The 24866-nt window shown below is 31.9% G+C and overlaps 3 protein-coding genes across 6 annotated transcripts; 2 read left to right on the forward strand and 1 right to left on the reverse strand.

Moving 5' to 3' along the window:
- Positions 1–5122: 5122 nt before the first annotated feature.
- On the forward strand, positions 5123–10473 carry LOC105201649 (integral membrane protein GPR155). Of its 2 annotated transcripts, none has more exons than XM_039452255.1 (12): positions 5123–5522; positions 5722–5879; positions 5969–6096; positions 6255–6544; positions 6611–7422; positions 7500–7567; positions 7640–7786; positions 7949–8088; positions 8228–8393; positions 8474–8651; positions 8719–8905; positions 8981–10473. In XM_039452255.1, exons 2-12 carry the CDS (start codon positions 5877–5879, stop codon positions 9292–9294), a joined length of 2433 nt encoding a protein of 810 aa, XP_039308189.1. In that variant the 5' UTR covers positions 5123–5522; positions 5722–5876; the 3' UTR covers positions 9295–10473. The 2 variants fall into 2 exon arrangements, with proteins under 2 accessions (XP_039308189.1, XP_011168047.1); XM_011169745.3 differs by having other exon boundaries at positions 5123–5382.
- A 172-nt stretch (positions 10474–10645) lies between these two features.
- LOC105201650 lies at positions 10646–12486 on the reverse strand. Its single transcript, XM_011169748.3, has 2 exons — positions 11755–12486; positions 10646–11640 (listed from the first exon to the last, which is right to left on the reverse strand). Exons 1-2 carry the CDS (start codon positions 11813–11815, stop codon positions 10859–10861), a joined length of 843 nt encoding a protein of 280 aa, XP_011168050.1. The 5' UTR covers positions 11816–12486; the 3' UTR covers positions 10646–10858.
- Positions 12487–13824: 1338 nt separating this feature from the next.
- Positions 13825–24813, forward strand: LOC105201651 (nuclear receptor-binding protein homolog). 3 transcript variants are annotated; one of them, XM_011169749.2, is made up of 12 exons: positions 13825–14099; positions 14331–14674; positions 17794–17880; positions 18595–18819; positions 19190–19320; positions 19396–19490; positions 21698–21781; positions 21852–22139; positions 22335–22494; positions 22589–22775; positions 22862–22981; positions 23071–23432. In XM_011169749.2, the coding sequence occupies exons 2-12, from the start codon at positions 14546–14548 to the stop codon at positions 23374–23376; spliced, it is 1812 nt and encodes a 603-aa protein (XP_011168051.1). In that variant the 5' UTR covers positions 13825–14099; positions 14331–14545; the 3' UTR covers positions 23377–23432. The 3 variants fall into 3 exon arrangements, with proteins under 3 accessions (XP_011168051.1, XP_039308190.1, XP_025992345.1); XM_039452256.1 differs by having other exon boundaries at positions 13825–14674; positions 23071–24813; XM_026136560.2 differs by lacking the exons at positions 13825–14099; positions 14331–14674; positions 17794–17880 and adding an exon at positions 17915–18352.
- Positions 24814–24866: the final 53 nt, after the last annotated feature.

The following is a 24866-nucleotide window of genomic DNA, read 5'->3' on the forward strand; positions in this document are numbered from 1 at the left end:
TGAACAATTTCTTTCCAAATATAATTTTACAAATACATCACTAAAATAATCGGCCATATCGTTATAGTTTTGCCAAAATAGTATTTCAAAATGAATTGCATAAATAGTTATCAATATTTTATAAAAGTCCCTATTTCTACATCTGTTTTTGTAAGTATTCCCACATAATAAAAGATTATAATTTTTACGTAAGATTTCGTCATACACTTAATTTAATAAATGTTGCCTTATTGGGATAGTTGTCCAAAAAGTAAAAGGCACATAATTTTGCAACGCAAACGCCGATTGCAAATAGGGAAACAACACGATGTTTCCTCTATGAGAGAGAGAGAGAGAGAGAGAGAGAATGACTATTGTGGGTTTTACAATTCTCAGGTTCAACCGAACGTCAGTAGCTTATTTTTATACGTTCGCTCTTACCACGTTTCGCGATATTAATCCTAACAGCAAGATATCGTACGAATATGCTAAAATATTCATAGGCCGGTATTCATAGTCGATTCTTATATTTAAGATCGTCTTAAGTATCACCTTAAGATGTCATCAACCAATCAGAGAGCCGTATTAGCATCTTAAGACGTTGCTTAAAACAATCTTGAAATAAGACTCGACTATGAATACCGGCCATAATCGTATCAATATTATAATATCGTACATATATTTATACGATATCATGATGTTCGTACGATATCACGTGTTGTTAGGGAACAATCTCGTTAGAGATCGATGAGGCTCCGACAACGTCGGTCTCTTCAGACAAAGAAACGCAGGCCGTGTCTGCATTAAATACGATTATCGTCCACGTGATTATTATATGACCCGATTAGAACCTACGGCGCAGTATTTGCAACGCTATTCGCAACATGAGAATTGGATACGAACCAATCTCCCGCATTTTCCCTCGCGAACTTGCTGCGCAATAAACAAAAATATACATTTCCCGTTTACGTACCTATCACAGCGCTTTTTTGTCTGTCATTTTCGTGCCGAAACGGAAGCATATCAGTTTTGCAATGTTGCGCAAGAGCGTCTCCGACTTTCGGAGACTGATCCCCACGCCACGTCATCGATGAGTTTAAAGTTTGCTTTTGCTAACTGCAAACACGTTGTTATTATTATATTGCGTTTATTGACTTTTGCAGTTTTATACATATGCAAAATAAACATACGTATATTAAATAAATATAATGAATATAATATGTAATTTAATAATATAAATATAATAAATATATTTAGTAAAATATAAAGTGTATTATATATTCTACATATATGTGCATAATATATATTATAATATATGTTAGAGTGTTTAGAATTAATATACGTGTAGAGTTATATTTTATACATTTTATATATATGGCGTTGTAATACATATATAAAGTTATAGATTTTTTATTATCAAGTTGTTGTTGAATATAATCAGCATCTAATCTAAATTAAAATATTATTCGCAAATGCATATACATGTACGAATACCAGATATATATTAGATGTTATTGATTTTTGTGCCTTAATAAACGTATAAAATCACGCGATAAAGCATTGTGCAGGTACAAGCCACAAATTATAGTTTAATTACATAACGGTATAAAATTGATTGGAAACGACCGGTGTTCATTATCTAGCAATTAATCGAAGCATCCGCCGCGAACGATTGATAAAACGGTTCTTTGTACTGTGTTTCCATCGAGATTATGACTCACGCAAGTCAGAGTGACGTAAACCGCACGATATGTTTATCATCCGCTTCAGATACATTATACCCGTATACACGCAAGTGCGTTAATTGATTGTCGTAGATGATTTTCGTAAATATGCAGAGCGAAACTCTTGCGTCTCTCTATCCTATGACCTCGCCCAGTTTAATTTCGGCTGAAAATAATCCCAGATCATATGTCGGCGTAATATATAGTTATACAATGTGAATATTATACAAGGTGTTACGTGTTTTAAGACTCCGAGGGCCTCCTAAACGCAACTGGCAACAAAACTGATGCAGAAACGAGTATTCTGATTTTGAAAACGTCGTATAACGGAACTGGTTTTCTTCTATTATAAATAAAGAAGTAAGAATAAATTGCGTTTCTCACGCGATTCAGTCTTAATTCTCGATTTTATTATTTGTAGACAAATTATAGTTATTAGCTATGGATAATCATAATTTTATTTGTTAATGCAACTTTTTTTCCTCACGATACTGGTTGAGATAAAATACTGCTGAATGTATTTATCCAACGAGATTGTAGAAAAAAAAAATGGGAATTTTTGACTTTGGAATAAGAAGTAGAGTAAAAAAGCGACTTTTTTTTACAGAAAAAATTGTTTTTTAACTGAAATATAGAATTAGTTTGACGTGATTTTTATTATTAAATACATTTGATATATTATTTCGATATTATATTTTGACATGAAAACGTCTTTTTGTTAATAATTGACAAATTTTTTTTATACGTTTTCTGTGTATTTTTTTCTGTTGATTCATGGATTCCTAGTGAACAAAAGAGATGTTTAATCAAAATGACTTTTGAATTTATTTTCTGTGTTTTTACCGATAGTGATCTAAATATATATGACCATCGTTACTTATGTGTTAGACGTCGTACTACATTCTGATTATTTACAGCTATCTTTACACAGAAATCTTTCAGATAAATGCAAAAATTAAATTCTAGAGAGAACAATAATATTAATTATAACATAAAAAGTAAAAAAAAACGTGTCTTAGGGCAAAATCTTTAAGTCGGAGCAGAAATTTTTTTTTAATTTTTCATTTCTTTGGGGTGAGGGAATTTTAAAGATGTTAGCATCTTTATTATTAAATTGATTTTTAATTATGTTTTTATTTTCAAAAGCTGTGTTTGAAACCGAAGGTAACGGCGTGCAATTCCAGATGAACTAATATATGAAATATTATTTATAAATATTAAAATATATGAAATATTATTTAAGTACCAAGATCTTGCTATGACTGTCTTGGCCCATCTTCTATTTTATTTTTTTTTAACTCAGAGATTCTAGCTTTTATCGGTTATTTTTCTCTCAAATCATTCGGGAAAAAGAAATTTGTATATTTGGTCAAAACAGTAGGATGTATACTTCTTGACAATACGCGATCTCAGCAGGATACCTTGGCGTACACCAAGGCATTTGAACGCGATCGCAATTATTTCTGCCTACATCAATCTGCTTACGTAAGTGCGAATAAGCACGCGTCGGCGTGATCGAAGGAATGCACATATGTACGAGGTGCTCGGTGAGAAAATTATATGGCTCAAGGAAAAAGTTTCATTAAAAAAATAGAGATTACGCGCAACACGCTGCGAAACTGTAAAATTGCGGCGCAATTTCTCGCTGCACCGCGAGTGGAAAATTTACGCGAATGTGGTACAATACATCGTCGCGTATTCGTCGACTCAGCTGTGTATGAATGATAATGGTTTTTCAAAATCACAAGATACCGTTTGCGTTAGTTACATACGCAAAGAACGTTCGCAAAAAATTTTCAGCGGCAGGGGCGTACGATAAAGTTGAGACGCAAACTGATTAATAGTGTTTTCGCGGCCAACTTTTCACATAACTAATCTAACTTAAGCGTGTGTACACGCAGACGTGTTGCGCAATAAAAATACATGTCGTACGTTGCTGTAACCGCGTTTAATCTAATCTGAAATGTATTAGGTTTTACAATTTCAAACGACGCAAGTTCATCGTTTTTATGTTGCAATTAGATATCTACGCCATTCTCGTTATCTCGATTGCTTACTTAAGAAAATATAAGAAGACAATCCAGACAATATAGAAAATCGAGTCATAAGGTTGTCTTTAACGTCCTACGCACCATGGAAGAAAATTAAAAATTAAGAATAGAAATTAGGATTTCAAAAACAGTTTTCTTAATGAGCACTATAATAATAGATAATAACTATAATAAATTATGTTGTATCTTGTACAACGCATTTATACTTTTTTTTGTATCCATTGTGCGTTATATTCAATGTTTATTGAGGAAACTGTTTAAAAAATTATAATTCTTAATATTTAATGTTCTTCCATATATTGGACACAGGATCTTACTCGTAAATTATTTTTACGAGGTGTCTTTAAGATGCCTTAACTCGATTTTAAGCTTTGTGTTATTTTGGAATATATATATGCCTTCGTATTTTCAAAAACATGTGTGAAAAACACAGATACAACACTTGCGGCTCGATAAGAGTCAAATGGATGATGAACCGCTCCAATTTTTATTTTTAACTATCTGATAACAATATCAAAATATGAAAGAAATGAAATTGATGATAATCCAGAACATGCATTCTTATCTTCACGTGTTTGAAGATAAAGCTAGGATTTGTACCAGAGAAACAATCGATTTTTTATTTAATTGTTTTTGTCGGAGACTCTGGGAATTTTATATTTATAAGACGCAATTTCATTGATCGTTTTGCGCAATCTACAGAAATCTTATCAATGACTGAGATAATTTAACTGCGCATAATAAAATTTAACAGGCTTCTTTAATCTTGACGCCTCCTATATGTCGACTATTTTGAGCAATAGTTCCTACGATGTTTGAGGAACAAAGCGCAGCTTTCGTTTTTATCGCACATTTAACTTCATTTAGTTGTATTAATGTTATATTAACGTTTTTAAAAATTTGTAATAAAGGTTTATTTGACGAACACATGTTTCTTCGCCGTCCAAAGTTTTATATTTACAACCACTTTCATATCTGACAATAAGTATAATCTAGCTTTATTTAAATATAACAACTTTATTATATTTAATTAATCACATAATTTTATATAAATAATGATTATAAATTTTTTTAAATCACATCTTAAGTAATAAATATCAAGTAATAAATTTCATTACTTTAAGTCTAGAATTTGTTAAACAACTCTTTGACGAATATAATTGTTCAAATTTCAATATAAAATATTGATTATTAACAAAGTTATTCAATAAAATGAAAGTGGGTGCCGTATTACCCTCTTTTCTTCCTATTAATTAATGATATTTTGTAGTTTGATCGCCGATCTCGTCTCATCTGGGCGCGCGATTATTTGGCGCCGGTCACGTGACGCGCGAGACCAATCGTCGTGCATTTCGCACATTGTTGCAGTCGTCAATAGTTGCGACTGCGCGAATCACCTGTTCTCGCGTTGTGCGTGACTTCGCGCCTGTCGTGAATGGCCTACGTTACGTCGGACTTTGCTCCGTTTGCTTCTGCGTAGCGGGCCATAGAAATTGATAGAAATCTGTTCATCTCTCATCGTCAAGATCAAAACAACGATACACAAGATTTTCCTTCACGTTATACATCTAGAACGGAAACATGCACTTCGATTAACTGATATTTCTTTTTCTGCAGTGATATTTTAGGTAATAATTGTGCGACAAGTGTCCATTCATCATTTTGAACATATGCTTGAATTGACGAGGACTTGACCCGACTTGACTGTGGGGAGAGAAGAGAATTCTGATAATTTATCGCTTCTTCTCTGTCGACGCAGCATTTTCCGGTCTGACATTAATTATAAACTCCGCGCGCGCGTGTGTTTTTATGTGCATATCAAAAAGTATATATATCACTTTATTTTTTCATTTTTGCTTTATATCTTGAATGCCGATAAATTTATGAGACTGTAGATTGGACGAATGTGAAAGGATTTTAGAATTGCACGAGGAAAGATTGAAAAAAAGAAACACTTGTGCTTGCAGGTTGGCTTATGATTTTTTAACATACACATTCTTTCCTGGCATTAATGGAGATATGAGGACAATGTCATACAAATTTGTTATACAAGAGGAACAGTTTTGTAATTATGTTAACAATATATTAAAAAGATGATAATACTTTTCACATAGCAGAAAAAATGGTATATATAATTTATAGATGCATAATATAAGTCACTATTGCTTCAAGTTAATATGTAAAACACAATTATACACTTTTTTCTTGATTTAGATTAACGAAGAAAGTATTGTATCGACATCTTTGTCATTAAGCACAAATCAACATGCAGAAATGGGGGATGAACCAATTGATAATTTATATCTTGCTCTGATACAGTGCTTCGGTATTATACTATGTGGGTAAGGATGCATTTACTGATTGTTTAATTGTTTGATAAACTTTATTAAGAGTTTGAATATGCACTTAAATCTTTCTGAGACTGTATTATTCTTAGACATTTTTATATAATGAATTGAAATGAATAAAGATTTTTATAATGGATGTTAATGTTTTACAGATATACAGCAGGAAGATTCGGTGTGATTACAAAGTTGGAGGCAAATGGCCTGAATACTTTTGTTGGTACTTTTGCCTTACCATCTTTAATCTTTATGTCCCTGGCGAAGCTTGACTTCACGTTGGTTAATTGGAAATTTCTTCTTGCTGTATTGCTTGCCAAAAGCTGCGTCTTTGTCATTGTACTTGTGGTTTCATTAATAATTAAAAAGCCATCGAATCCTGGACGCGCGGCGCTTTTTGCAATATTTACCACTCAGAGCAATGACTTTGCTATTGGATATCCAATGAGTAAGAATAGAATTGTTTCTGCAGTGTTTTGTATTATATACTTTACATTGAATATTTCTATTTCAGTTTATGCTCTTTATGGAAAAACACACCCGGAGTATGCCGCTTATTTATACCTCATGGCTCCCATATCATTGGCGATTTTAAATCCAATTGGTTTTATATTACTGGAGATAGGCAAGCGACGTGTAGAAGAGCACACAAACCTCAGAGACATGGTTTATTCTGTTGTTAAGGGCGTCGTGCTGAATCCTGTGCTTTTTATGACAGTCCTGGGCATTGTAGGAAATCTTATCTTTAATCATAGTGTACCGCATTTGCTTGCCGCAATAATCGAGGTGTTCGGTAACGCTTTCTCCGCTAGCGCGTTGTTCCTTCTCGGTTTAATGATGGTAGGAAAGATACACAAATTGAAAGGTACAGCGCTAGTTATACCAGGTATACTGATCTCCGTGAAGCTGCTAGTCTTACCTCTAGTCATAAGAGAATCTATTATTCTCTTGAACGCTGGAGATAATGTCACGGAAACGAGAGATTTAAGCACATATGGCTTCCTATATGGTACCATTCCAACGGCACCGGCTCTGTTTATCTTCACTTTAAGATATAATGTCGAGATCGACCTAATCGCGTCAGCTATGGTAGCTTGTACGTTCCTCTCTGCTCCACTTATGTTTGTATCGGCTAAAGTAATCAATGCAGTTTCCGCTGGAACTACACCGGCTAGTTATGCACGGCAACTTAATATCTTTTCCTTCGATATAAGCGTTACGTCAATAGCGGCTTGCGTATGGTTATTAATATGCTTCCTTGGATTTGGACGGAAAAGATACAACCAAGTCACTCACCGATGTACTGTGTGCCTTGTAATTGCACAGGTACATACAAATGATGAGTTGTTATAAGTATGTGTTGCATATTCAATTTTATAAAAAGTATTTTCTGCTATTTTCAGCTTGCAGTAGCAATAGGTGTAATAATTTGGTCCAATCTTGATTCAAATAATAATCAGACAATATTATGGTAATTATAAAATTTTAATTAACTATTTGATAATTTTTATTAAATAAAATTCATTATTTTTATTAATTATAGGTATGTCCAATTTTTTCTAATCACTACTGGTGTATATGCCAGCAGAATGTGGACAGCTGCTATTGCAGCAACATTATTATTTTTGAGTTCACGTTCATTGTCTTTTGTTGAAAATCTACATAAATGGTTTTATCCTCTTGGATGGGGGTATGAACAGTTTGTTTTACAATTATTTAAATTTTTCTATTAGGTTGTTGCAAATGAAATGATCGCTTTTGAATTTAAACTTTTATTCGAGACACTTTATATCTGTAACAACCTAATATATTTGATATCTATTGTGTCTATAATACATGTATTAATTTGCAGAATGCCAATTCTAATGGTGGCATTAACATGCGTCACTGTTAAACTAAATCCTTCTGATCTTGATTTTAAAAATCCGAATTTTCAATTAGGCAGAACTCAAGCCGCTGTATCTTCATTTGTATTAATATTCTGCTTTATAGGTATGTCACAAGTAACGTTAATTTATATTTTTAATATGAGTAAAACATTTATTTTTCAAATTTGTATATATTGTGATATGTATTTGAAAAATCTTATAATAATACAAACTTTATACACTAATTATTTTTCTGTATACAGTAACATTAGGTTGTTTGGTCTTACAACAAAGATATCAGAGAAGGCACAATGCAATGTCATATGAGCATCTAAGGAATAATACAGAAAATTCTACAATTGAAAATAATGAAAGGACTATAGTAGATGTGGAAGACTTAGTTTCGCCATTAATTAATGCAACACCTGTGTAAGTTAATTCAAAATAATGATATGTAAATATTCAGTATAAAAAAAATCTATAAATTAATGTGGATAAAATTCTTTTAGAATTGGTTGTGATTTTCAAAATGGTTGTTCAAATGGAGCATGTAGAGATAGTGAAGATGGAAATGGTTGTGAAGATGGAAATAATTGTGAAGAAGAAAATAGAACAAATTTAAATAACGATCCTCAGATTTTACGACATCTCGTTTTTCTTATTTTATTGTCATGTTCCATGTTTATTGTACGTAAATTATAACTTTAATTAGGAATGTTATCAATTGCAAAACTAATTTTGACATATATTACAGGGCTTATCGATATCCGTGGGCATATTAATAATGGAACAGTTAACTGGCATTTATGCAGAGCTTGCATTCTTAGATGTAACTTTGAATTTTGGACAGTCATTAATAGCATTTGCTATTTTTGGATTAGATCCTGGCTTAGGAAAATTAGGATGTTGGTTGCGCAAGATGTGTAGAAAATGGCATTCTGGTATAGTATCTTTCTGATAGAATACACATTTAATATTGTCGATCGATTTTATGTTATATTTTCTAATTTTGATAGGAAAAGAATTGCAACTTCCTTGTGAGGAAGCTCTCAGTCCAGAAGTGAAAGAGATTCGAGAACAATTTAATCGATGTCATTTAGATGCATGTCGAGCACGTATATCCATGTGCCGTAGACGATTACTGAAGGTATACAGAGGAGTTTTTTCGGGAACAGATTTGGTCAACTGGTTGCTCGAAGTTGGCATTGTTAATAGTCGGGAGGATGCCGTGCGATATGGTCGCTGCTTGTTGGAAAGTAGAGTTTTGCAGCATGTCGATGGTACACATCACTTTTGTGATCAAAATCTACTGTATACGTTTAATGCATAATTAATTTTGCAAATTTTTGGGTAAAATTTTGTTGACAAAATAGTTCCATTCATATTTATATTTCAAATAAGTATTTGAGTGAAAGGTAAAATTATGATTGAATTATAATAATTCGTAGTAATAATCGAACCTCGGCGTCCCTTATTCATTCAGTCAGTACAATCTCTTATTTCTAAATTTTTTAAATGCAGATTTTTATATGTATATTTTAATACACATAGAATGGAAATTTATACAATCATCTTCATGTGTTATTAACATGTGTCACTAATTTCTTTTTCTTATTGGATTTCCTTAATAGAACAAATTGTGTAATTTTTATTTATAAAGTATCTATTTCACTAGTTAATTTTACTCATTTGTATATCAAATATAAAATAAGAAAAATGCAAAAGAAGTTTATAAAGGCTGTATTAACCAAAAATAGCAGTATGAATATGAGGCTTTGACTACATATATATATATATATATATATATATATATATGTTTAAAATAATTTTGTAAAAAATGAGCACACAACAAATTAGTTAAGTAACTTTCTGTTTGTGGTTTTGTACTAGTATAGTTATTACTTTGCTTATATTTGTGACACAATTTATAAAGGATATTTCTCAGATTATATAGTCTCACAAAAAATATCATTTATCGATAAAAATATTCTTTTTGAATATATACATTAATAAAATGCGGTACAATTTATATTGCATAGTATAGTAACATATTCCTATTATTTTTATTGAAAGGCAGTATCAGTATTACATACTGTTTAACTATTTTATTGTGTCCTTTGTATAAAATGGATAAAGGCTGTGTTTAGTATATTGCACTCTCAAATACATAGTTTCACTGGTCGAAGTAAAGAAAGCTATTTTTATAAAAAGCTTAATTATTTATTTTACTACATTTAATCAAGAATGTTTGACGAAAATGAACTGAATGACCAAAACGCCACAGAAGATAATTAGAAAGTATATAAATCATTTGAATTACAATGTTAATTATATCAAGTTATAAGACTTTTGTAAAATGTTTCGAAAAATTTATCAAATTTTTTGTGAATCTCTATTTATGATTTTATTCTTCGTATTAAACTTGTTTATCATTTTATTTATTGAAATCTATTATAAATACTATGTAAATCAATGAGTAATAAATACACGACAATTACAAAATAAAAAATGCAATTATTCATATATAAAATTACTACCTTTTTCCTAAAAACATTTAGTATATACATACATACATATGTATACATATACAGGTATACATGTATATTATTCGTGAATTATTATTATTATTATCAAATTGATAATAATAATATAAGTAAACTTTTAAATATTTTCAATTAGTCATTTTTCAATACTTATTTTATTAACGATATAACCCGAAAAAGGATTGTAACTTTCTGTCTTTCTTTAATTCAATATCATTTTGTTTCTAAAAATCTATCCTTAAGAAAAAACTTATCTCAATGTAATATATAAAATGTATATACACTATGATTTTATATAAAATATATTATTATATAACATTGACACATACAAATTCTTTGATTTTTATAAACTTATATACATAAATCATCATCAGGATCTTCTTCATCTATATCATCTACATCTTCTGGTTGATAAAATATCTTGGATGTATTTGTTGCATTCAAAGTATAAGGTAAAGGTGTTTTATCTCTTTGCTCCATCTCCTGAGCACTCATTTCTATCCTAAATGATGCTTCAATCTTTACTGGTTCCACTTCGATTTTGCAATTATTTGGTATAGTAATCTTTTCAGCATTAATCTGATAAGATTCAATATCCTGTCTTATTATTTCTGTTTGACATATCACGGAACCATTCAACTTTCTATGAGTGAGCATTGCATTATACATTAAATTGTTTGTAGGAATGATTCCTACAAATTTCTCCAGCTTAACATAAGTACTGCCAATGGTTTCAATTGCAGGAACATTGTGTATGAAATCCCTCCGATAGATGCATATCAACTGTGACACATGTTTACTTAATTTATGTATAAATCGCATAGCCTTTCTTAAACCCACATACAGAATCAAAGTACTCAAGCAGTTGACAACAACTGTAGTCCGAGGTTTCAGCTTGAGAGTGAATACATGATCTAGATTTTCCAAGTCTCTCTTCTCAGCATCTTCGGTCAGATTAACATTAAAATAATCATGCAAATTTACATTCGCAGATGTAAGTGGTTCTGGTCCACTGTCGTACCAAGCTTTTGGTTCAGCAAATGACAGCAAATCGATACTGTGATCAAAATTCTTTTCCTTCCATGCATGTATCCATCCTGCTATCAACGCTGTTGCATGCGCTGCCTCTATGTCTATAAAATGTAAGAAAATCAGCACTCTTGATTACAAAAAATATGTAGATTTTATATATAAAAAAAGTTTATATAAATTATTTAGATTGTGTACTTAAAAGGAAAATAACCAACCTTCGTTAATAACAATTACTTTCGCCCCATCTAGCAAAGGTAATGTTTTCATATATGACATTTTTGTACAAGTTACACTGTGTGTAGCTTTGTAAAAAAAAAAAGGAAAAAATTGTTAATTAAAAAATACGAGTAGGCAATAATGCGACCAATATGTATGATTCGTCCTAAAAATTAACACGTGTGCAAAATGTAAAACCGCGATATTTCGAAAATCATCGACGTGTTTCTCGTAACTCTTGCCAAGAAGTTATCAACAAAATTTATCTATGCGTGCCCATTTCTCGTTACACCGTGTGTCATCGGCACAAAACGGAAGTGAATCGCAAGTTCGAAAGACGCTGCACTTTTCCGAACGCATGGCATCGCACGAAATAATAGAGAACGAACATAACCATGTTGGCGAAGTCATTTCATGACGAACGCGACAGAAATGAATCACCCTCTATACATGCGAGATACGGATTCTCAGGAAATTTTACGAAAATAGTCAATAATAATCAGTAATCTTCGATAAGGACAGAAAGAGGAGGAGAAATATTAATTATCTATAAAAACAAAGATACAATTATAACGTAGAATGCGATAGTGAGTGGTATCGATACCGAGTATCGTTGAGATCGATTCTTTAGAAAGTATTATAGCAAATTTTTGTAAAGATTTTTAAGAAGTGTTAATTTCTTTATGTCTTTATTTCTTCGAGTAAATCATAGCATTCTGCTTTCTTGACTTATTCTCGATAAAATCGATATTGCTGATCAATATTTCTAAAAAGAGATAATGGAATACTTACCTGTAATATTAGATATCGATTATCGAATGGACTTAAATGGCTTTTTCTTTTTAAGTGCAATTATATATTATACTGTTTATATTTGAAACAATTGAGATTTTTATAATTGTTTAATTTTTCTTGAGATTAACAATTTTCCTTTCTTTTACTTCTACTTTGATGTTATTTTACAATATTAATTAAAAACCTTAAACAATATTATTTTGTCATTATAGATCTAATAATTTATATTCAAGATTTAACAGAAGTATTTAATGAAATAAAAAGATAAAAAGAAATAGCACAAACGTATAATTAAGATTTATTCTTACCCTCGCTCTTTAATATATCTCATTACACTTTGTTGCATTCAAGATATGTCGGCAGAAAAAGGAGAAAAGAAAGATGTAAAAAGAAGTGTTAAAAAAAGTATAAAATATCGATACTCCGTTTGAACATCGCCGATATATACTCCGGCATGAACTAATCGGGAAGATAGAGAGCATCGGTCGCGTTTTCTTCGAGAATATGATAGCGTCAGGCCACCAGTTATAACTACAGTAGATGCATTTAAAAATAAAATGCGTGGTCGTGCAGATTTTACAGCATAGTTTTTGTTTCTGGGCAGATCCAAAATGATATGCGATGGAAACAATTTATAAATTTTCTTTTAACTCATTTGCCATTGTTAATTTAAAATTAATTTTTAAATTCTTACAATCAGCCACTTAAAAAACCTCTGGAAAATGAGTTTTATTCAAATCAAATAATAAAATTCAGCATTTTTGGTCCGCCATAAATTTTTGAATTTTTACTGCAAAATTGCCATTAGCCACCTCAAAAACTTAATATATACTTACTTGTGAATACAATAAAATTTACAACGTTGTAGCAATAATAATTATACAGAAGCTTCAACAAAAATAATATGCCAATTTTTAATTGTTTCATGTGGACCTCTGCGCGAAAATTAAGGGTGCACGGGATGAATTTACTGGTTGCGTTAAAAAGCAGCTTTGCAATTGTTGTATGTACAAAAAGAATCTTCAATACGATTGGTTTTTGCCCTTAGTTTCTGTCAGATCTGTATATATAAACCAATCATATTAAAGACTCTTATACAACTACAAGCTGGTTTTTCTGCTGAATGAAGCCACTGGTTATATTGTGGGCGGGTGATTGGCCGGATCATCGTCCAATCGCGCGCGCGCATGACTCTCCGGGGGGCGTTGTCGCGGTGGGTTGGCCGACAGGTGGCGCCACGGTCGCAATCAAAAAGCGCATTTGCTACTTCGGCCGATCGGGTGGGTGAACGTGACCGAAGACATAACGAAAATGAGTGCCAGAGTGTGTGTCATATCGAGGCAGTTTCGCTCGCAATAGGGAGGTTTTATTTTGACAGTGTGATACGCGGACGGTTAGCGCGATGTACATCACCGCGGCGCGTCCCTGAGCGAAGCCGAGTAGCGTCGAGTAGCGCGCGTCCGTCGCGTAAGATCAGAAATATCGCCGCTCCGGGTCTCAGCCAGTTGGAGACGAGCGGGCGCGCTGCGTGCACCTGCATGTGTCACTTGTGAGTGCAGTGCGAACCAGGGACACGTAGTACCTACCTACGCGTTGTTACACACGAATAACGCGTGGTGCAACTTTATTATTATTGTTATTGTTGTTGTTACCATTGTCGCCGCCACCGCCGCCGTCGCCGCCGCCGCCGCCGTCGTCATCGTCGTCATCGCCGTCATCGCCGTTGTCGTCGTCGCCGTCGTCGTTGCTGTCGTCGTCGCCGCCGCCGTTGCCGTCGTAGCCGACATCGACGACGTCGACGCTGCCGCTGCCGCCGCCGCCGCCGCCGTTCTCCGTGCGCATCTACTCATCCGACGAGCTCAGGACGTCGCCGGTCGTTGTCGTGGCGTGTCGCCCGATGCGAGACTAGACGAGTGCACCGCAACTGGAGATCGTCACCGATGAGTTTGGCCTGCTGTTCGCTGCTGCCTCTCTAACTAATCGCAAGCGTGTGTGATGCCCGGGAGCCGCTCCAGCACGGACCCAGAGCACAAGTCACCGCGGGAAAGTGGTGAAGACTCGGAGGATGAGAGCGAGATCCTGGAAGAGAGCCCGTGCGGGCGGTGGCTTAAGCGCCGGGAAGAGGTACATCTTCCTTCTGCAGCTTCTCCACCTTGCCTCCTTTCCTTTGTTCGCTTTCTCTTAGACTGCATTTGGAAACATTACAGACATTGTTTTATTCTTGTTGTTTAACGTTAAACAAGGAAATTATATTTAAGTGCATCTAGGTGATGTTTTTGAACACAGCTTTCTTAACACCCACTTTGCCAAGAGCGAGCACTTTTACATGTTATATACTGTTGCCTGCTTGGAGCCTGTGCTGTCTTTAGTGTGCTCAAGACTGAAGAATGCTGTAGGAATGTTTGGAAAATGTTCTATTCTTTCAGTCACTTTTTAGATGTCTGCTCTTTTAATACTGTTTTGCACTTTTCAGTTGAATGTCTCACACCGTTCATCTTTTCTCTCTTTTCCTTTTTACATTGGAAAGAAAAAGAGGAAAATTTTCAAATTTTTCATTGTATTCCATGAGGATCAAAAAATGTTGCAGAAACGTTTGGAAGATATTCTATTTTATGCATTCTTTAGATATTAAATATGCTCTTCTAAGCTAACCATCTTGTAATTTTTTTAAGATAAACATCTTTTACTGTTCTTCTTTCCTCTTTTTTCTCTTTCACATTGAAAAGGAAACGAAAAAATCCAAACTTTCTGTTCATTGTGAATTGAAAAATGTAGAAACATATGGAAGATATTCTATTTTTTTCATTCTTTTTTAGATAATAGACTAGATCTGCTCTTTTAAATTGATTCTTTCGCATTTTCTTTCTAGTCAAATATCTTACACTGTTCATCTTTCCTCTCTTTTTTTAAGTTGGAGATAAAAAAAAGGAAAATTTTGAAATATTTAATTTTATATCAGTGAGTTGCTCACTGCAAGTTATCGTAACAGCACGGGTATCTTAATGCTCTTTTTCTCATTATTTCTATCTTTTATATAGATTCTGTATTGATGTTAACTATTTATTTAACTGTGTAAGAACCATTTCTTATATGTTCTTAAGTTTCTATTGCCATATTATAATACATTATAATACACATTTTATATATTAATATCCTAAATATGTTATTGTTTATACAGCTGAAAAATCATTTATCACAATATAGATTCTATATTGATTTTAACTATTTGTTTAGCTGAAAATTATAAAAGCAGTTCTCTGTGTTTGTAGGTTTTTTGTCCAATTTACATTTCTTATTCCAATTATTATAATTTACATATTACATATTAATATCCAAATATTATGTTATTGCTTATAATGATTTTATAAAGATTATCTTCACAACTTACTCTAATATAATGCAACTAAATTATAATTATACATACTATGATTTGTAAATATATTTAGAAGCATCAAAATATCGAAATGAGGACATATTTAAATCTTATTCATGTTTCTCTATATTTTAATTTATGAATGTTTTTTTTAACAGTAACAATTTTCATACAAATTTGTTTGCCTTTATTCCAATTGTATTTCAATAAATATTGGCACAGTTTATATTGTATATATACAGGTGGTTATATGTATCCAGATGGTTCTGGTGGAAATAGCTTTTGAAGTGTAGAGATTTACTTTTGCATGAGAAATCTCCTTTAGACCATTGTGCTTTTCTCATTATTTAGTATACCTCATCTGTATCTTAACTCATACCAAATTTTTGGCACAAATGTCTAACCAATATTAGGCTCATTCATATCTTATTCTAAAAATAAGTTGCTGACGTTCTGTTATCGAATGTATAAATCAATAAAATTATTTTGATCATGCTTACCTCAAACGCAGTTCTCGCTTTTTCGTACATAAAATAATCTTTACTGTCTTCACGTCACGTTAATAAAGATTAGTTTTATGGCCTTTGTTGTATGGCCGATTGTAATATTTAATTGGACTTTTTGCACATACTTGGAGTTTTTATTTCAATATGATTAGTGATTCGATTATTGATGTTTTGTAAATAAAAAAAAATTTTGATTTTTTTTACCATCATATCGCTTATTTGCTATAACTTAAAAAATGAATTTTTTGTCTTTGAATGTTTTAAATCATTACAATTTTGTAATATTATTTTTAAATACGATTTTTGTAATACTTAGTCTACTGATTGTAAAGGAATAAAAGTGTTGTTTGCTTTTTACTCAATATATTGAATTCTTATGAAAATTTTCTTTTTTTTGCAGACAATTTAAAGATGTTAATTTTTAAATTTTGTCGTTGTAGCAAATGATTAATATTTTAATAATAGTAATTAAAATATATTTTTTAATACAAATAATTTCAAGTTTTTATATATGTGTTGTTTATTGCCATATGTGCTTCTATATTTTACAATGACCAAAATTTGTAATTTATTTATTTAGTTAATTATTTATTTTTATTGATGTTTATTAATATCTTTTGTAAAGTACTGTACTTCTAGCTTTCTTTATTTAAAAAGATAATACCTTTATGTATGTAAAATAGATTAATAGATAAAGATATTATCTTGTATGTTGGGTGTAGAAACATAAATCTTTGTATCTATTTGGTATATATTTGTTTTATTAATTATTGATATATGGATATTGTGGATATTATATTATGTAAAGTAGTGAGATTCTTGTGGTTTTTTTTTTTGTCAAATATAATGTCTTTATATGTGTGAAATAGATTTGTAGATAAAGTTATTATCTTGTTTATATCTGTGTATAAAAATATAAATATTTATATTTATATATTTATATATCGCTTATTTGCTAGAACAATAACATAACTCAAAAATTGATATTTTGAAGTTGTATGCAAGAAAAGAACGGATCTTCGAACTTCTATTGGAATTAAGCTTTAAAAATTGAACAGATAAATAAGAAAATTTTGCATTAGAAGTGCCATAAGTTAAAAAGTTGTTTTTAAAAATTTATTTTTATCATGGATGAGTTTTCAGTACATGAAGAGCTAATGATTCTTTTATTTCACTACAATCATTTGTTATGGCAAAATTTCAAAAATAATATTTTCATGATTTTAACGATTTAATGTTTTAATGATTCAAAACATTCAAACTCATTTTTTGGAATATCTTGTTTTTTTTAGTTATATTGCTATTTTAGCAAATGAGTGATATGTTTATATGTTTATTAAGTATGGAATGTGTGCCTATTTCAGGTATATGTAGGTTCCAAATCAACATTAGCTGAGGGTTCTAGCTTTGGATCAACGAGAGGAGCTGAAAACGAAGTTACTGAAATGGAAGTATGTACACACCTAACAGGAGGCACATAATAATTGCTATGTTTTATTGTATTTGTTGAGTTCTTATTTTTTTGAAGTATTTTGATTTTATATAGAATTATACTAATTTTTTAAAAATATTTTACACGGAATTATACTAATTGGAATGGTGAATAACAATTTACATGTGTTATATTATTGTGAATAAGTTTAACATTATTATCGCTAATGTCTACAGTGTGGCAAACCCTCTTCTGAATTATCTCCCCTCCTCAAATTCTTGACAAGGTCACATTCATGTAATAGTAAATAGGCGTTGAAATCATTTCAACACCACTTTAAGTACACTTAAAATGGGTGATTACAGTAATACAATCCATTATACTATATATAGACTTGTAGATTGCATTGAATAACCTACTCGTTCACAGTCTACAGCACACATTTACAAAGCGTTTTTACAGTGTACTTACGCATTTATACAAAAATCTAGGTAATATTCAAAATAACGAAGTACTTGGATAGTAAATGTAAATTTGGGTATAATTGAAAATAGACACAAGATTGAAGATATTAAATAATATAGGATATACTAACAACACTATATCACACTACATGTATATATATTTCTTTAATAAATGTATTTTTATTTTTAGCTCTTTATTTTTAGCTCGTTATTTTTTTTATTAAATGATTATAGAAATATGGATTAGAAACTTTAATGCTTGTTTGTAGGTGGAACAAAGAGATGTTCCAGGAATTGACTGTGCCTATCTGGCGATGGATACAGAGGAAGGTGTCGAAGTGGTATGGAATGAGGTGCAATTTTCGGAAAGAAAAAACTTTAAGGCCCAGGAAGAAAAGATACAACTCGTTTTTGAGAACCTAACGCAATTGGAGCATCCTAACATTGTTAAATTTCATAGGTATTGGACAGATACCCACAATGACAAACCCCGAGTAAGTCAACTAACTATATATTAATTCAAAGTAGAAAGATATTTTACCGTTACTGTAACAACATAACTCAAACAAGAATGCCTTTTATGATCAAAGTTAGGTCTCCGTTCTTATATTGCTTGTGTGATTTTATATACTTTCCTCGAATTCAACGAACTGCGCGCCGAATTGTTTTTTCAGTCATAATGCAACTCTACATTGAACAAGGTTTAGTAATATTAATACAAGCACGGAGATCTAGCTTTGATCATAAAAGGCGTTCTTGTTTGAGTTATATATTCATTCATTTAGTTATGAATACAGTTTTGATTGCGTTGGTACAGATAATATGCATATATTTTTAACTTATTTCTTTTATGTTATTTCTTAGGTTATATTTATAACGGAATATATGTCATCTGGGTCCCTGAAACAGTTCCTAAAACGAACGAAACGCAATGTAAAAAAGTTGCCTCTACAAGCGTGGAAACGGTGGTGCACGCAAATACTTTCTGCACTCAGGTAGTACAAATAATATAATATATATTGCACAATTTATTCTCAATTTACGTATGTTGTATTTGTGAAATGTTTCAGTTATTTGCATTCCTGTTCACCTCCTATTATACATGGGAATCTTACCTGTGACACTATATTTATCCAACATAACGGACTTGTAAAAATTGGTTCAGGTAAGTACTTGTGTAAGAAAAAAAAGAACTTTCTCTGTTACATTAATTATTTAATGTATACTGCAACATTATTTTGTATCTAAACAAGATCAGATAACATGCATACAGACATTAAATACTTTTTACATACATTAAATTTACGTACGTTATATCTGAAATAATGTAAACGTATATTATCATACAATAGGAAATTGTTGTCATTTCAACGAAAGTATGTAACAAGATTATATATATGTGTGTGTGAGGCTTTTTCATCTTCTCATTCACAGGATTGTCAGTAACTTATATCTTTGTATTTCGTTGCAACTTCTTATCTTTCTTGAAGGAAAGCAAATGTTATTCTTATATGAAAGGTTCCTTGTTTAAGAAATGCGAAAACAGTAGCAATTATGTTTATACCAGTACTCTCTTTTTTTTGTTTATGTAGGATCTTAAAAGAAGATTCAAGTCTGTAGAAGGCATATATTTTTTATTAAAATGAGCAAAAAATAACTCGTGCCATATTTTTTGCTCAGTTTAGAGATTTATTTCTCAACATGTTTTCTCAGTTTTGAATTTTTTTTAGCATCTGTACTCTATGTATGAAGATATAAGTGGAGTAGGTGTTTTCAGAATTGTATTATGTGCTTTTTATTTATTCATTATTCAGCCGAGGTAAATAATAATTGTATGATTCAGTTCTTTATTGAATGAACAAGAACATGTATAATGTGATTCATTATGTGCCAATGTAGGTGCTTCTCTAGTGGTTTTGGCACACAAACATCATGGAAATATTTATTTACATATAGAAATATATATGCTTATAGTCGTCTTACAAAAATTATTTGTCATAAATAATTATAATTGTAAGACAGTACATGTCATCAAGTTAAAATAAATGTTTTTAAAACAATATTTTTATAATGTACATTTAACAGGGATATTATACAGCAAATATGATATTTACTAATTATTTGTAAATAGTGAAATCTTTTTTTTAGCGTAACTAGCATTCTCCTCCTTTAATACATACATATACATATATATATGTATTAAAGAATTGATTGTGATTACGTAGGAATGAACGTAGTCCTACTGAATTATATTTAAATAGTGTTTAGAATTTTTATATTATTACTCTATTATAACACGCGTTTCTCTGTACTTATACATAATGTTAGTAACATGAGTCCATTAGAAAAATTGTGTTAAATTGCCTTTTCATATTATTAGTAACTTGAGTCCTCATTTTTAATTATAGCAAATAGGCTAATCTAGATAATGAAAAAAACACAGCAAAGCCTTTGAAGAGAGAGGAAGTACGAATCGTACTTTCACCCGGCCGGAGGATAAATCCACCAACGTCGGTGTCCTTCAATCGGTCTTATTGTCAAAGGTGATGAATTTCAAGAAAAAAATCATTTGGCAGATTGTCATCGACTATTGCCAGCTAAGTAAATTAGGCATAGAGAGGTAAACAACTTTTTTATTATTAAGTAGCTCCATTAAATGTACAAATAATTAAAATTTATTTTTATGTTAGTGCCACTATGCCGCACTATCTTATCTTGTTCTGGTTTTATTAATTGTATTTAACTAAAGAGGGCAAAGTATCTCACGTGTCTCTTTGTCCTTCTCACAATCACCTAGCGCACGCATTTTCATTGTATGTATATACACACATATATACATACATTGCTTTTTTGTTCATAATTTATAATTGATTAAAGAGTTGAATTTATTACATATTTTGACTTAACAAAAATGGCTCTTTGTAGCAGAACAGTGCAATCAATAGAAAAATATGTGGTTCTTTTTTTAACAAAATAATTTATGTTTTATTTGTACATCCGTATCTTCCGAGAAACATGCTTCTCTTTTCAGAGACACGTTTACATGCGAAAAATATTAATTATATGAGGGCTCAAGTTACTTTTAGGATCAATTTTCAGCTGAAACACAATTTTTCTAGAGAGATTTAGTCATTCATCTCGGCAGCAAACATACGGGATATGTAGTAAATAGGTATCTCTAAACATCGATTCTCATGGAATATATACATTTTGTTTACATATGTTACGTCTACATAATTCTGTCTGCTGGCTGCCTTATAAATAAAAGTTTAACACATTGTCGAATACGTTCACATTAATATGTCATTTTTGTGTTTGACGCTTACCTTGAAATAGGCTGTGAAAATGACAAAAATCTATTTCTAATTACAGTAGCTCCAGATGCAATTCACCACCACATCAAGACTTGTAGAACAAACATGAAGAATATGCATTTTGTGGCCCCAGAATATGGAAGTGAGTGCATCGCTTGGATACGAACGTATGGATCACATTTAAATTATATTCAAACTATTCTCCTTTTAAGATTCCGTCACACCTGCCATTGATATTTATTCGTTTGGAATGTGTGCTTTGGAGATGGCCGCACTGGAAATTCAGGGAAACGGAGACACGGGTACAATTGTTACCGAAGAGAATATCCGGAAGACAATAGAATCTTTAGATGATATTCAACAAAAAGATTTTATTCGTAAATGTCTTCAGGTGGACCCGCTTAGTAGACCGAGTGCAAGAGAGTTGCTATTTCATCCCGTTCTATTTGAAGTACATTCTCTCAAGTTGCTCGCAGCACACGCCTTGGTCAACTCAGCTAGTAAGTTGAGAAGCAAATCTATAATTTATGTGCGATGATATTTAATTTAATACTTTATAAATATTTAATGATAATGTATTTATTATTTAATAATATTTTATAATAACTTGATAGCTGAGGTAAATACGATTATGACTTGAAGACACTTATAATGATTGTGAATATAAATCATATGTAATATTGAATTTTTTGTAGCTAACATTTCGGAAACAATCACTGACGAAGTGTTACAAAGGCTATATGGACCAGATACCGTAGTCGCCGAAGTAAAGTATCAAGGAATACCTCCGCAACAAATTCGTTTAAGTGATATTCCTGTTACAGAGAAATTAGAAAAATTTGTTGAAGATGTAAAGTGAGTATCTCAGTTATGAGATACATCAGCCTGAAGATTTTGTGTCTTATATCGGATAAGTTGTCAGCTAACCAGAGTGATTTTACGTTGCCAGGTATGGAATATATCCATTGACTGCATTTATGGCGAAATTACCTCCGCCTGTCCGACCGAGGGCGATATCGCCCGAAGTGACAGAATCGGTTAAATCGGTTACACCCGAGCCCGTGGACGTCGAGTCTCGAAGAGTAGTTAATATGATGTGTAATGTTAAGCCTAGAGAAGATAGTAATGAATTACTTGTGAGTGGCACATAGAGCATTTTAGTGAGATAATTTACGAAATAAATTTTAAATCTGTATCCTAATCAGTATATTATTTTGTACAGATGACAATATTGTTGCGAATGGATGACAAAATGAATAGACAATTGACGTGTCCTGTGAGCCAAATGGATACTTCAATGCTTCTCGCACAGGAACTTGTACATTTTGGATTTATTAATGAGGTAAATTCGTCTTGCGCGTATCACCAATAAGCAATTCCGACTTGTGAAAGTTCAAGTTTGCTTCAGCAAGACGCTTATTATTGTTACAGAATGATCGTGATAAAATAGCCAATTTAATTGAAGAAGCATTGAGGAGATACTTCAACAAGCAAATGGTGACGCCAGGAATGGTATCATTAACTAATCTTCCTACTCAAACTACTTTATTGCTGCCTGGTTCGGAATTTCCATGTCTGCAACACTTCGACAATTCCGTGTGCAACGCCACAACATCCAATAGTGATAATGCAACTAACCTGCTGCCAAAAACCTCAGGTATACCTGTGTCAAGTAACAAAACGAGTAAACTTCACGATGATGCGGAACCGCCAACAATCAGCGAGAGCGGTAGTTAACCATCCAGGACGTCTGATAACTCAGTTCACTGTGCCACTTTGCACGCTTTATGTATAGACTGGCTATGTATTTTTATATTTAAGTAAACGGGAAGAAGAGGAATGTGTGGAAGTAAAGATGGGAGGGTGCCGTGGCTACGCCTCTAAACTAAATACGACTGCAAATTAGGAACTGCTTAGTATATTTACTTTCGTATTTAGGCTATCGAAGTAATATTTCCGTTATCAAATTTCGTTGGCCCTCTATATTCTAGAGTTTTTACGTTATACAGGTTCCACCTGTTATATCGTTATATGGATATGCGCGACAAATTGCGACAAAGAATGTATAAATTTAATGTAAAAAGACCAAATACTTGTGATTGTATAATTAAGAGGATAGTTAGAGGTCTGCTGGATACTGATTCATATTTATACGAAGCTACGTACGATTTGATACTTACCTGTCGTAATCTACCTATTGGAGATACAGTTACGGAAGTTCATTACGTATCGTGTTTCTCATGATGTCTATTAGAATTACAAAAGATGAAAATTAATACGCCAAAATTGTGTATATCGTGCTTTCTAACATGACGATGTATACTATAAAATTTATTTCGTGCATACACAAATCGACAAGATTAATTCAATTATGTGTAAGGAAAAAAAGACTATCTCTTCATTGTACAGCTATTATAAAATCCATTAATGTTTAAATATTATATGGATTCTTGGTTTTTCTTTCGGACAAATCTCTCGATCTCTCACTGCTCTTATTATTTTTGTCAAAAATACTCAGTTTATTGTAAAAGTCTGTTTAAATATGAGCGAATATATAAGTATTCGCAAGAGAAAGTACAGTAGCGTGCTTGTTCATTTTACTTTTTTTTTATTTTTTAGTTCTATAGGCAAGGTTGCGATGTAATACTGGCTCAATAGTGTAATTTTGGTAGTAATCGGATAAAGCCACGGCCCTACTCTATACTTGGGTATTATTGATGTGATTAAACCAAGATTATTAAATCTCGATAAAATTAGCTGAAAATCCTTGTAAATATTTTATATTTTTAAGAAAAAAAAATCTGTTGACACAGAAAACTAGTCATATAGGTATATTTGAGTGCTAACAGACTAACACAGAACTTATTACGTCTTTTGCATTTATAACACGTGCTTGGCCAAGAGAGATACCGCTCCAATTTCATACCTCGGTCAAATCGATTTCAGTGAAGCATTTCTCATTAAGTAAACGACTAACCCTACTAGAGGTACCTATTACCTACAACAACATAAACTTCGATCTTAAGTATGTAAGTAGATTATCAAACTAAATTGAATGTGTATAGCTTTATAATACAAATTATAAACGACGAAAAAAAAACGCGACGACTGACTCGTGGATATTATGAAAGGGCTGTACGATGACAGTGATAAATAAATACTTTAACTCGGAAACGCTATCAGTTGAGTACTCTTACCTTCTGAAAATTTATATAATCATTGAATCA

This window comes from Solenopsis invicta, chromosome 7, assembly GCF_016802725.1.
Source record: "Solenopsis invicta isolate M01_SB chromosome 7, UNIL_Sinv_3.0, whole genome shotgun sequence".
NCBI classification, from domain to species: Eukaryota; Metazoa; Arthropoda; class Insecta; order Hymenoptera; family Formicidae; genus Solenopsis; species Solenopsis invicta.

Coding starts and splice junctions, on each gene's coding strand:
- LOC105201649 (XM_039452255.1), top strand. Junction 7,787..7,948: donor TTTTATCCTCTTGGATGGGG/GTATGAACAGTT, acceptor ATTAATTTGCAG/AATGCCAATTCTAATGGTGG. Junction 8,089..8,227: donor ATTAATATTCTGCTTTATAG/GTATGTCACAAG, acceptor TTCTGTATACAG/TAACATTAGGTTGTTTGGTC.
- LOC105201650 (XM_011169748.3), bottom strand. CDS start 11,815: ATGTCATATATGAAAACATTACCTTTGCTAGATGGGGCGAAAGTAATT. Junction 11,641..11,754: donor AGTAATTGTTATTAACGAAG/GTTGGTTATTTT, acceptor TACATTTTATAG/ACATAGAGGCAGCGCATGCA.
- LOC105201651 (XM_039452256.1), top strand. CDS start 14,546: ATGCCCGGGAGCCGCTCCAGCACGGACCCAGAGCACAAGTCACCGCGG. Junction 17,881..18,594: donor ACGAAGTTACTGAAATGGAA/GTATGTACACAC, acceptor GCTTGTTTGTAG/GTGGAACAAAGAGATGTTCC. Junction 22,982..23,070: donor ATTTTGGATTTATTAATGAG/GTAAATTCGTCT, acceptor TTATTGTTACAG/AATGATCGTGATAAAATAGC.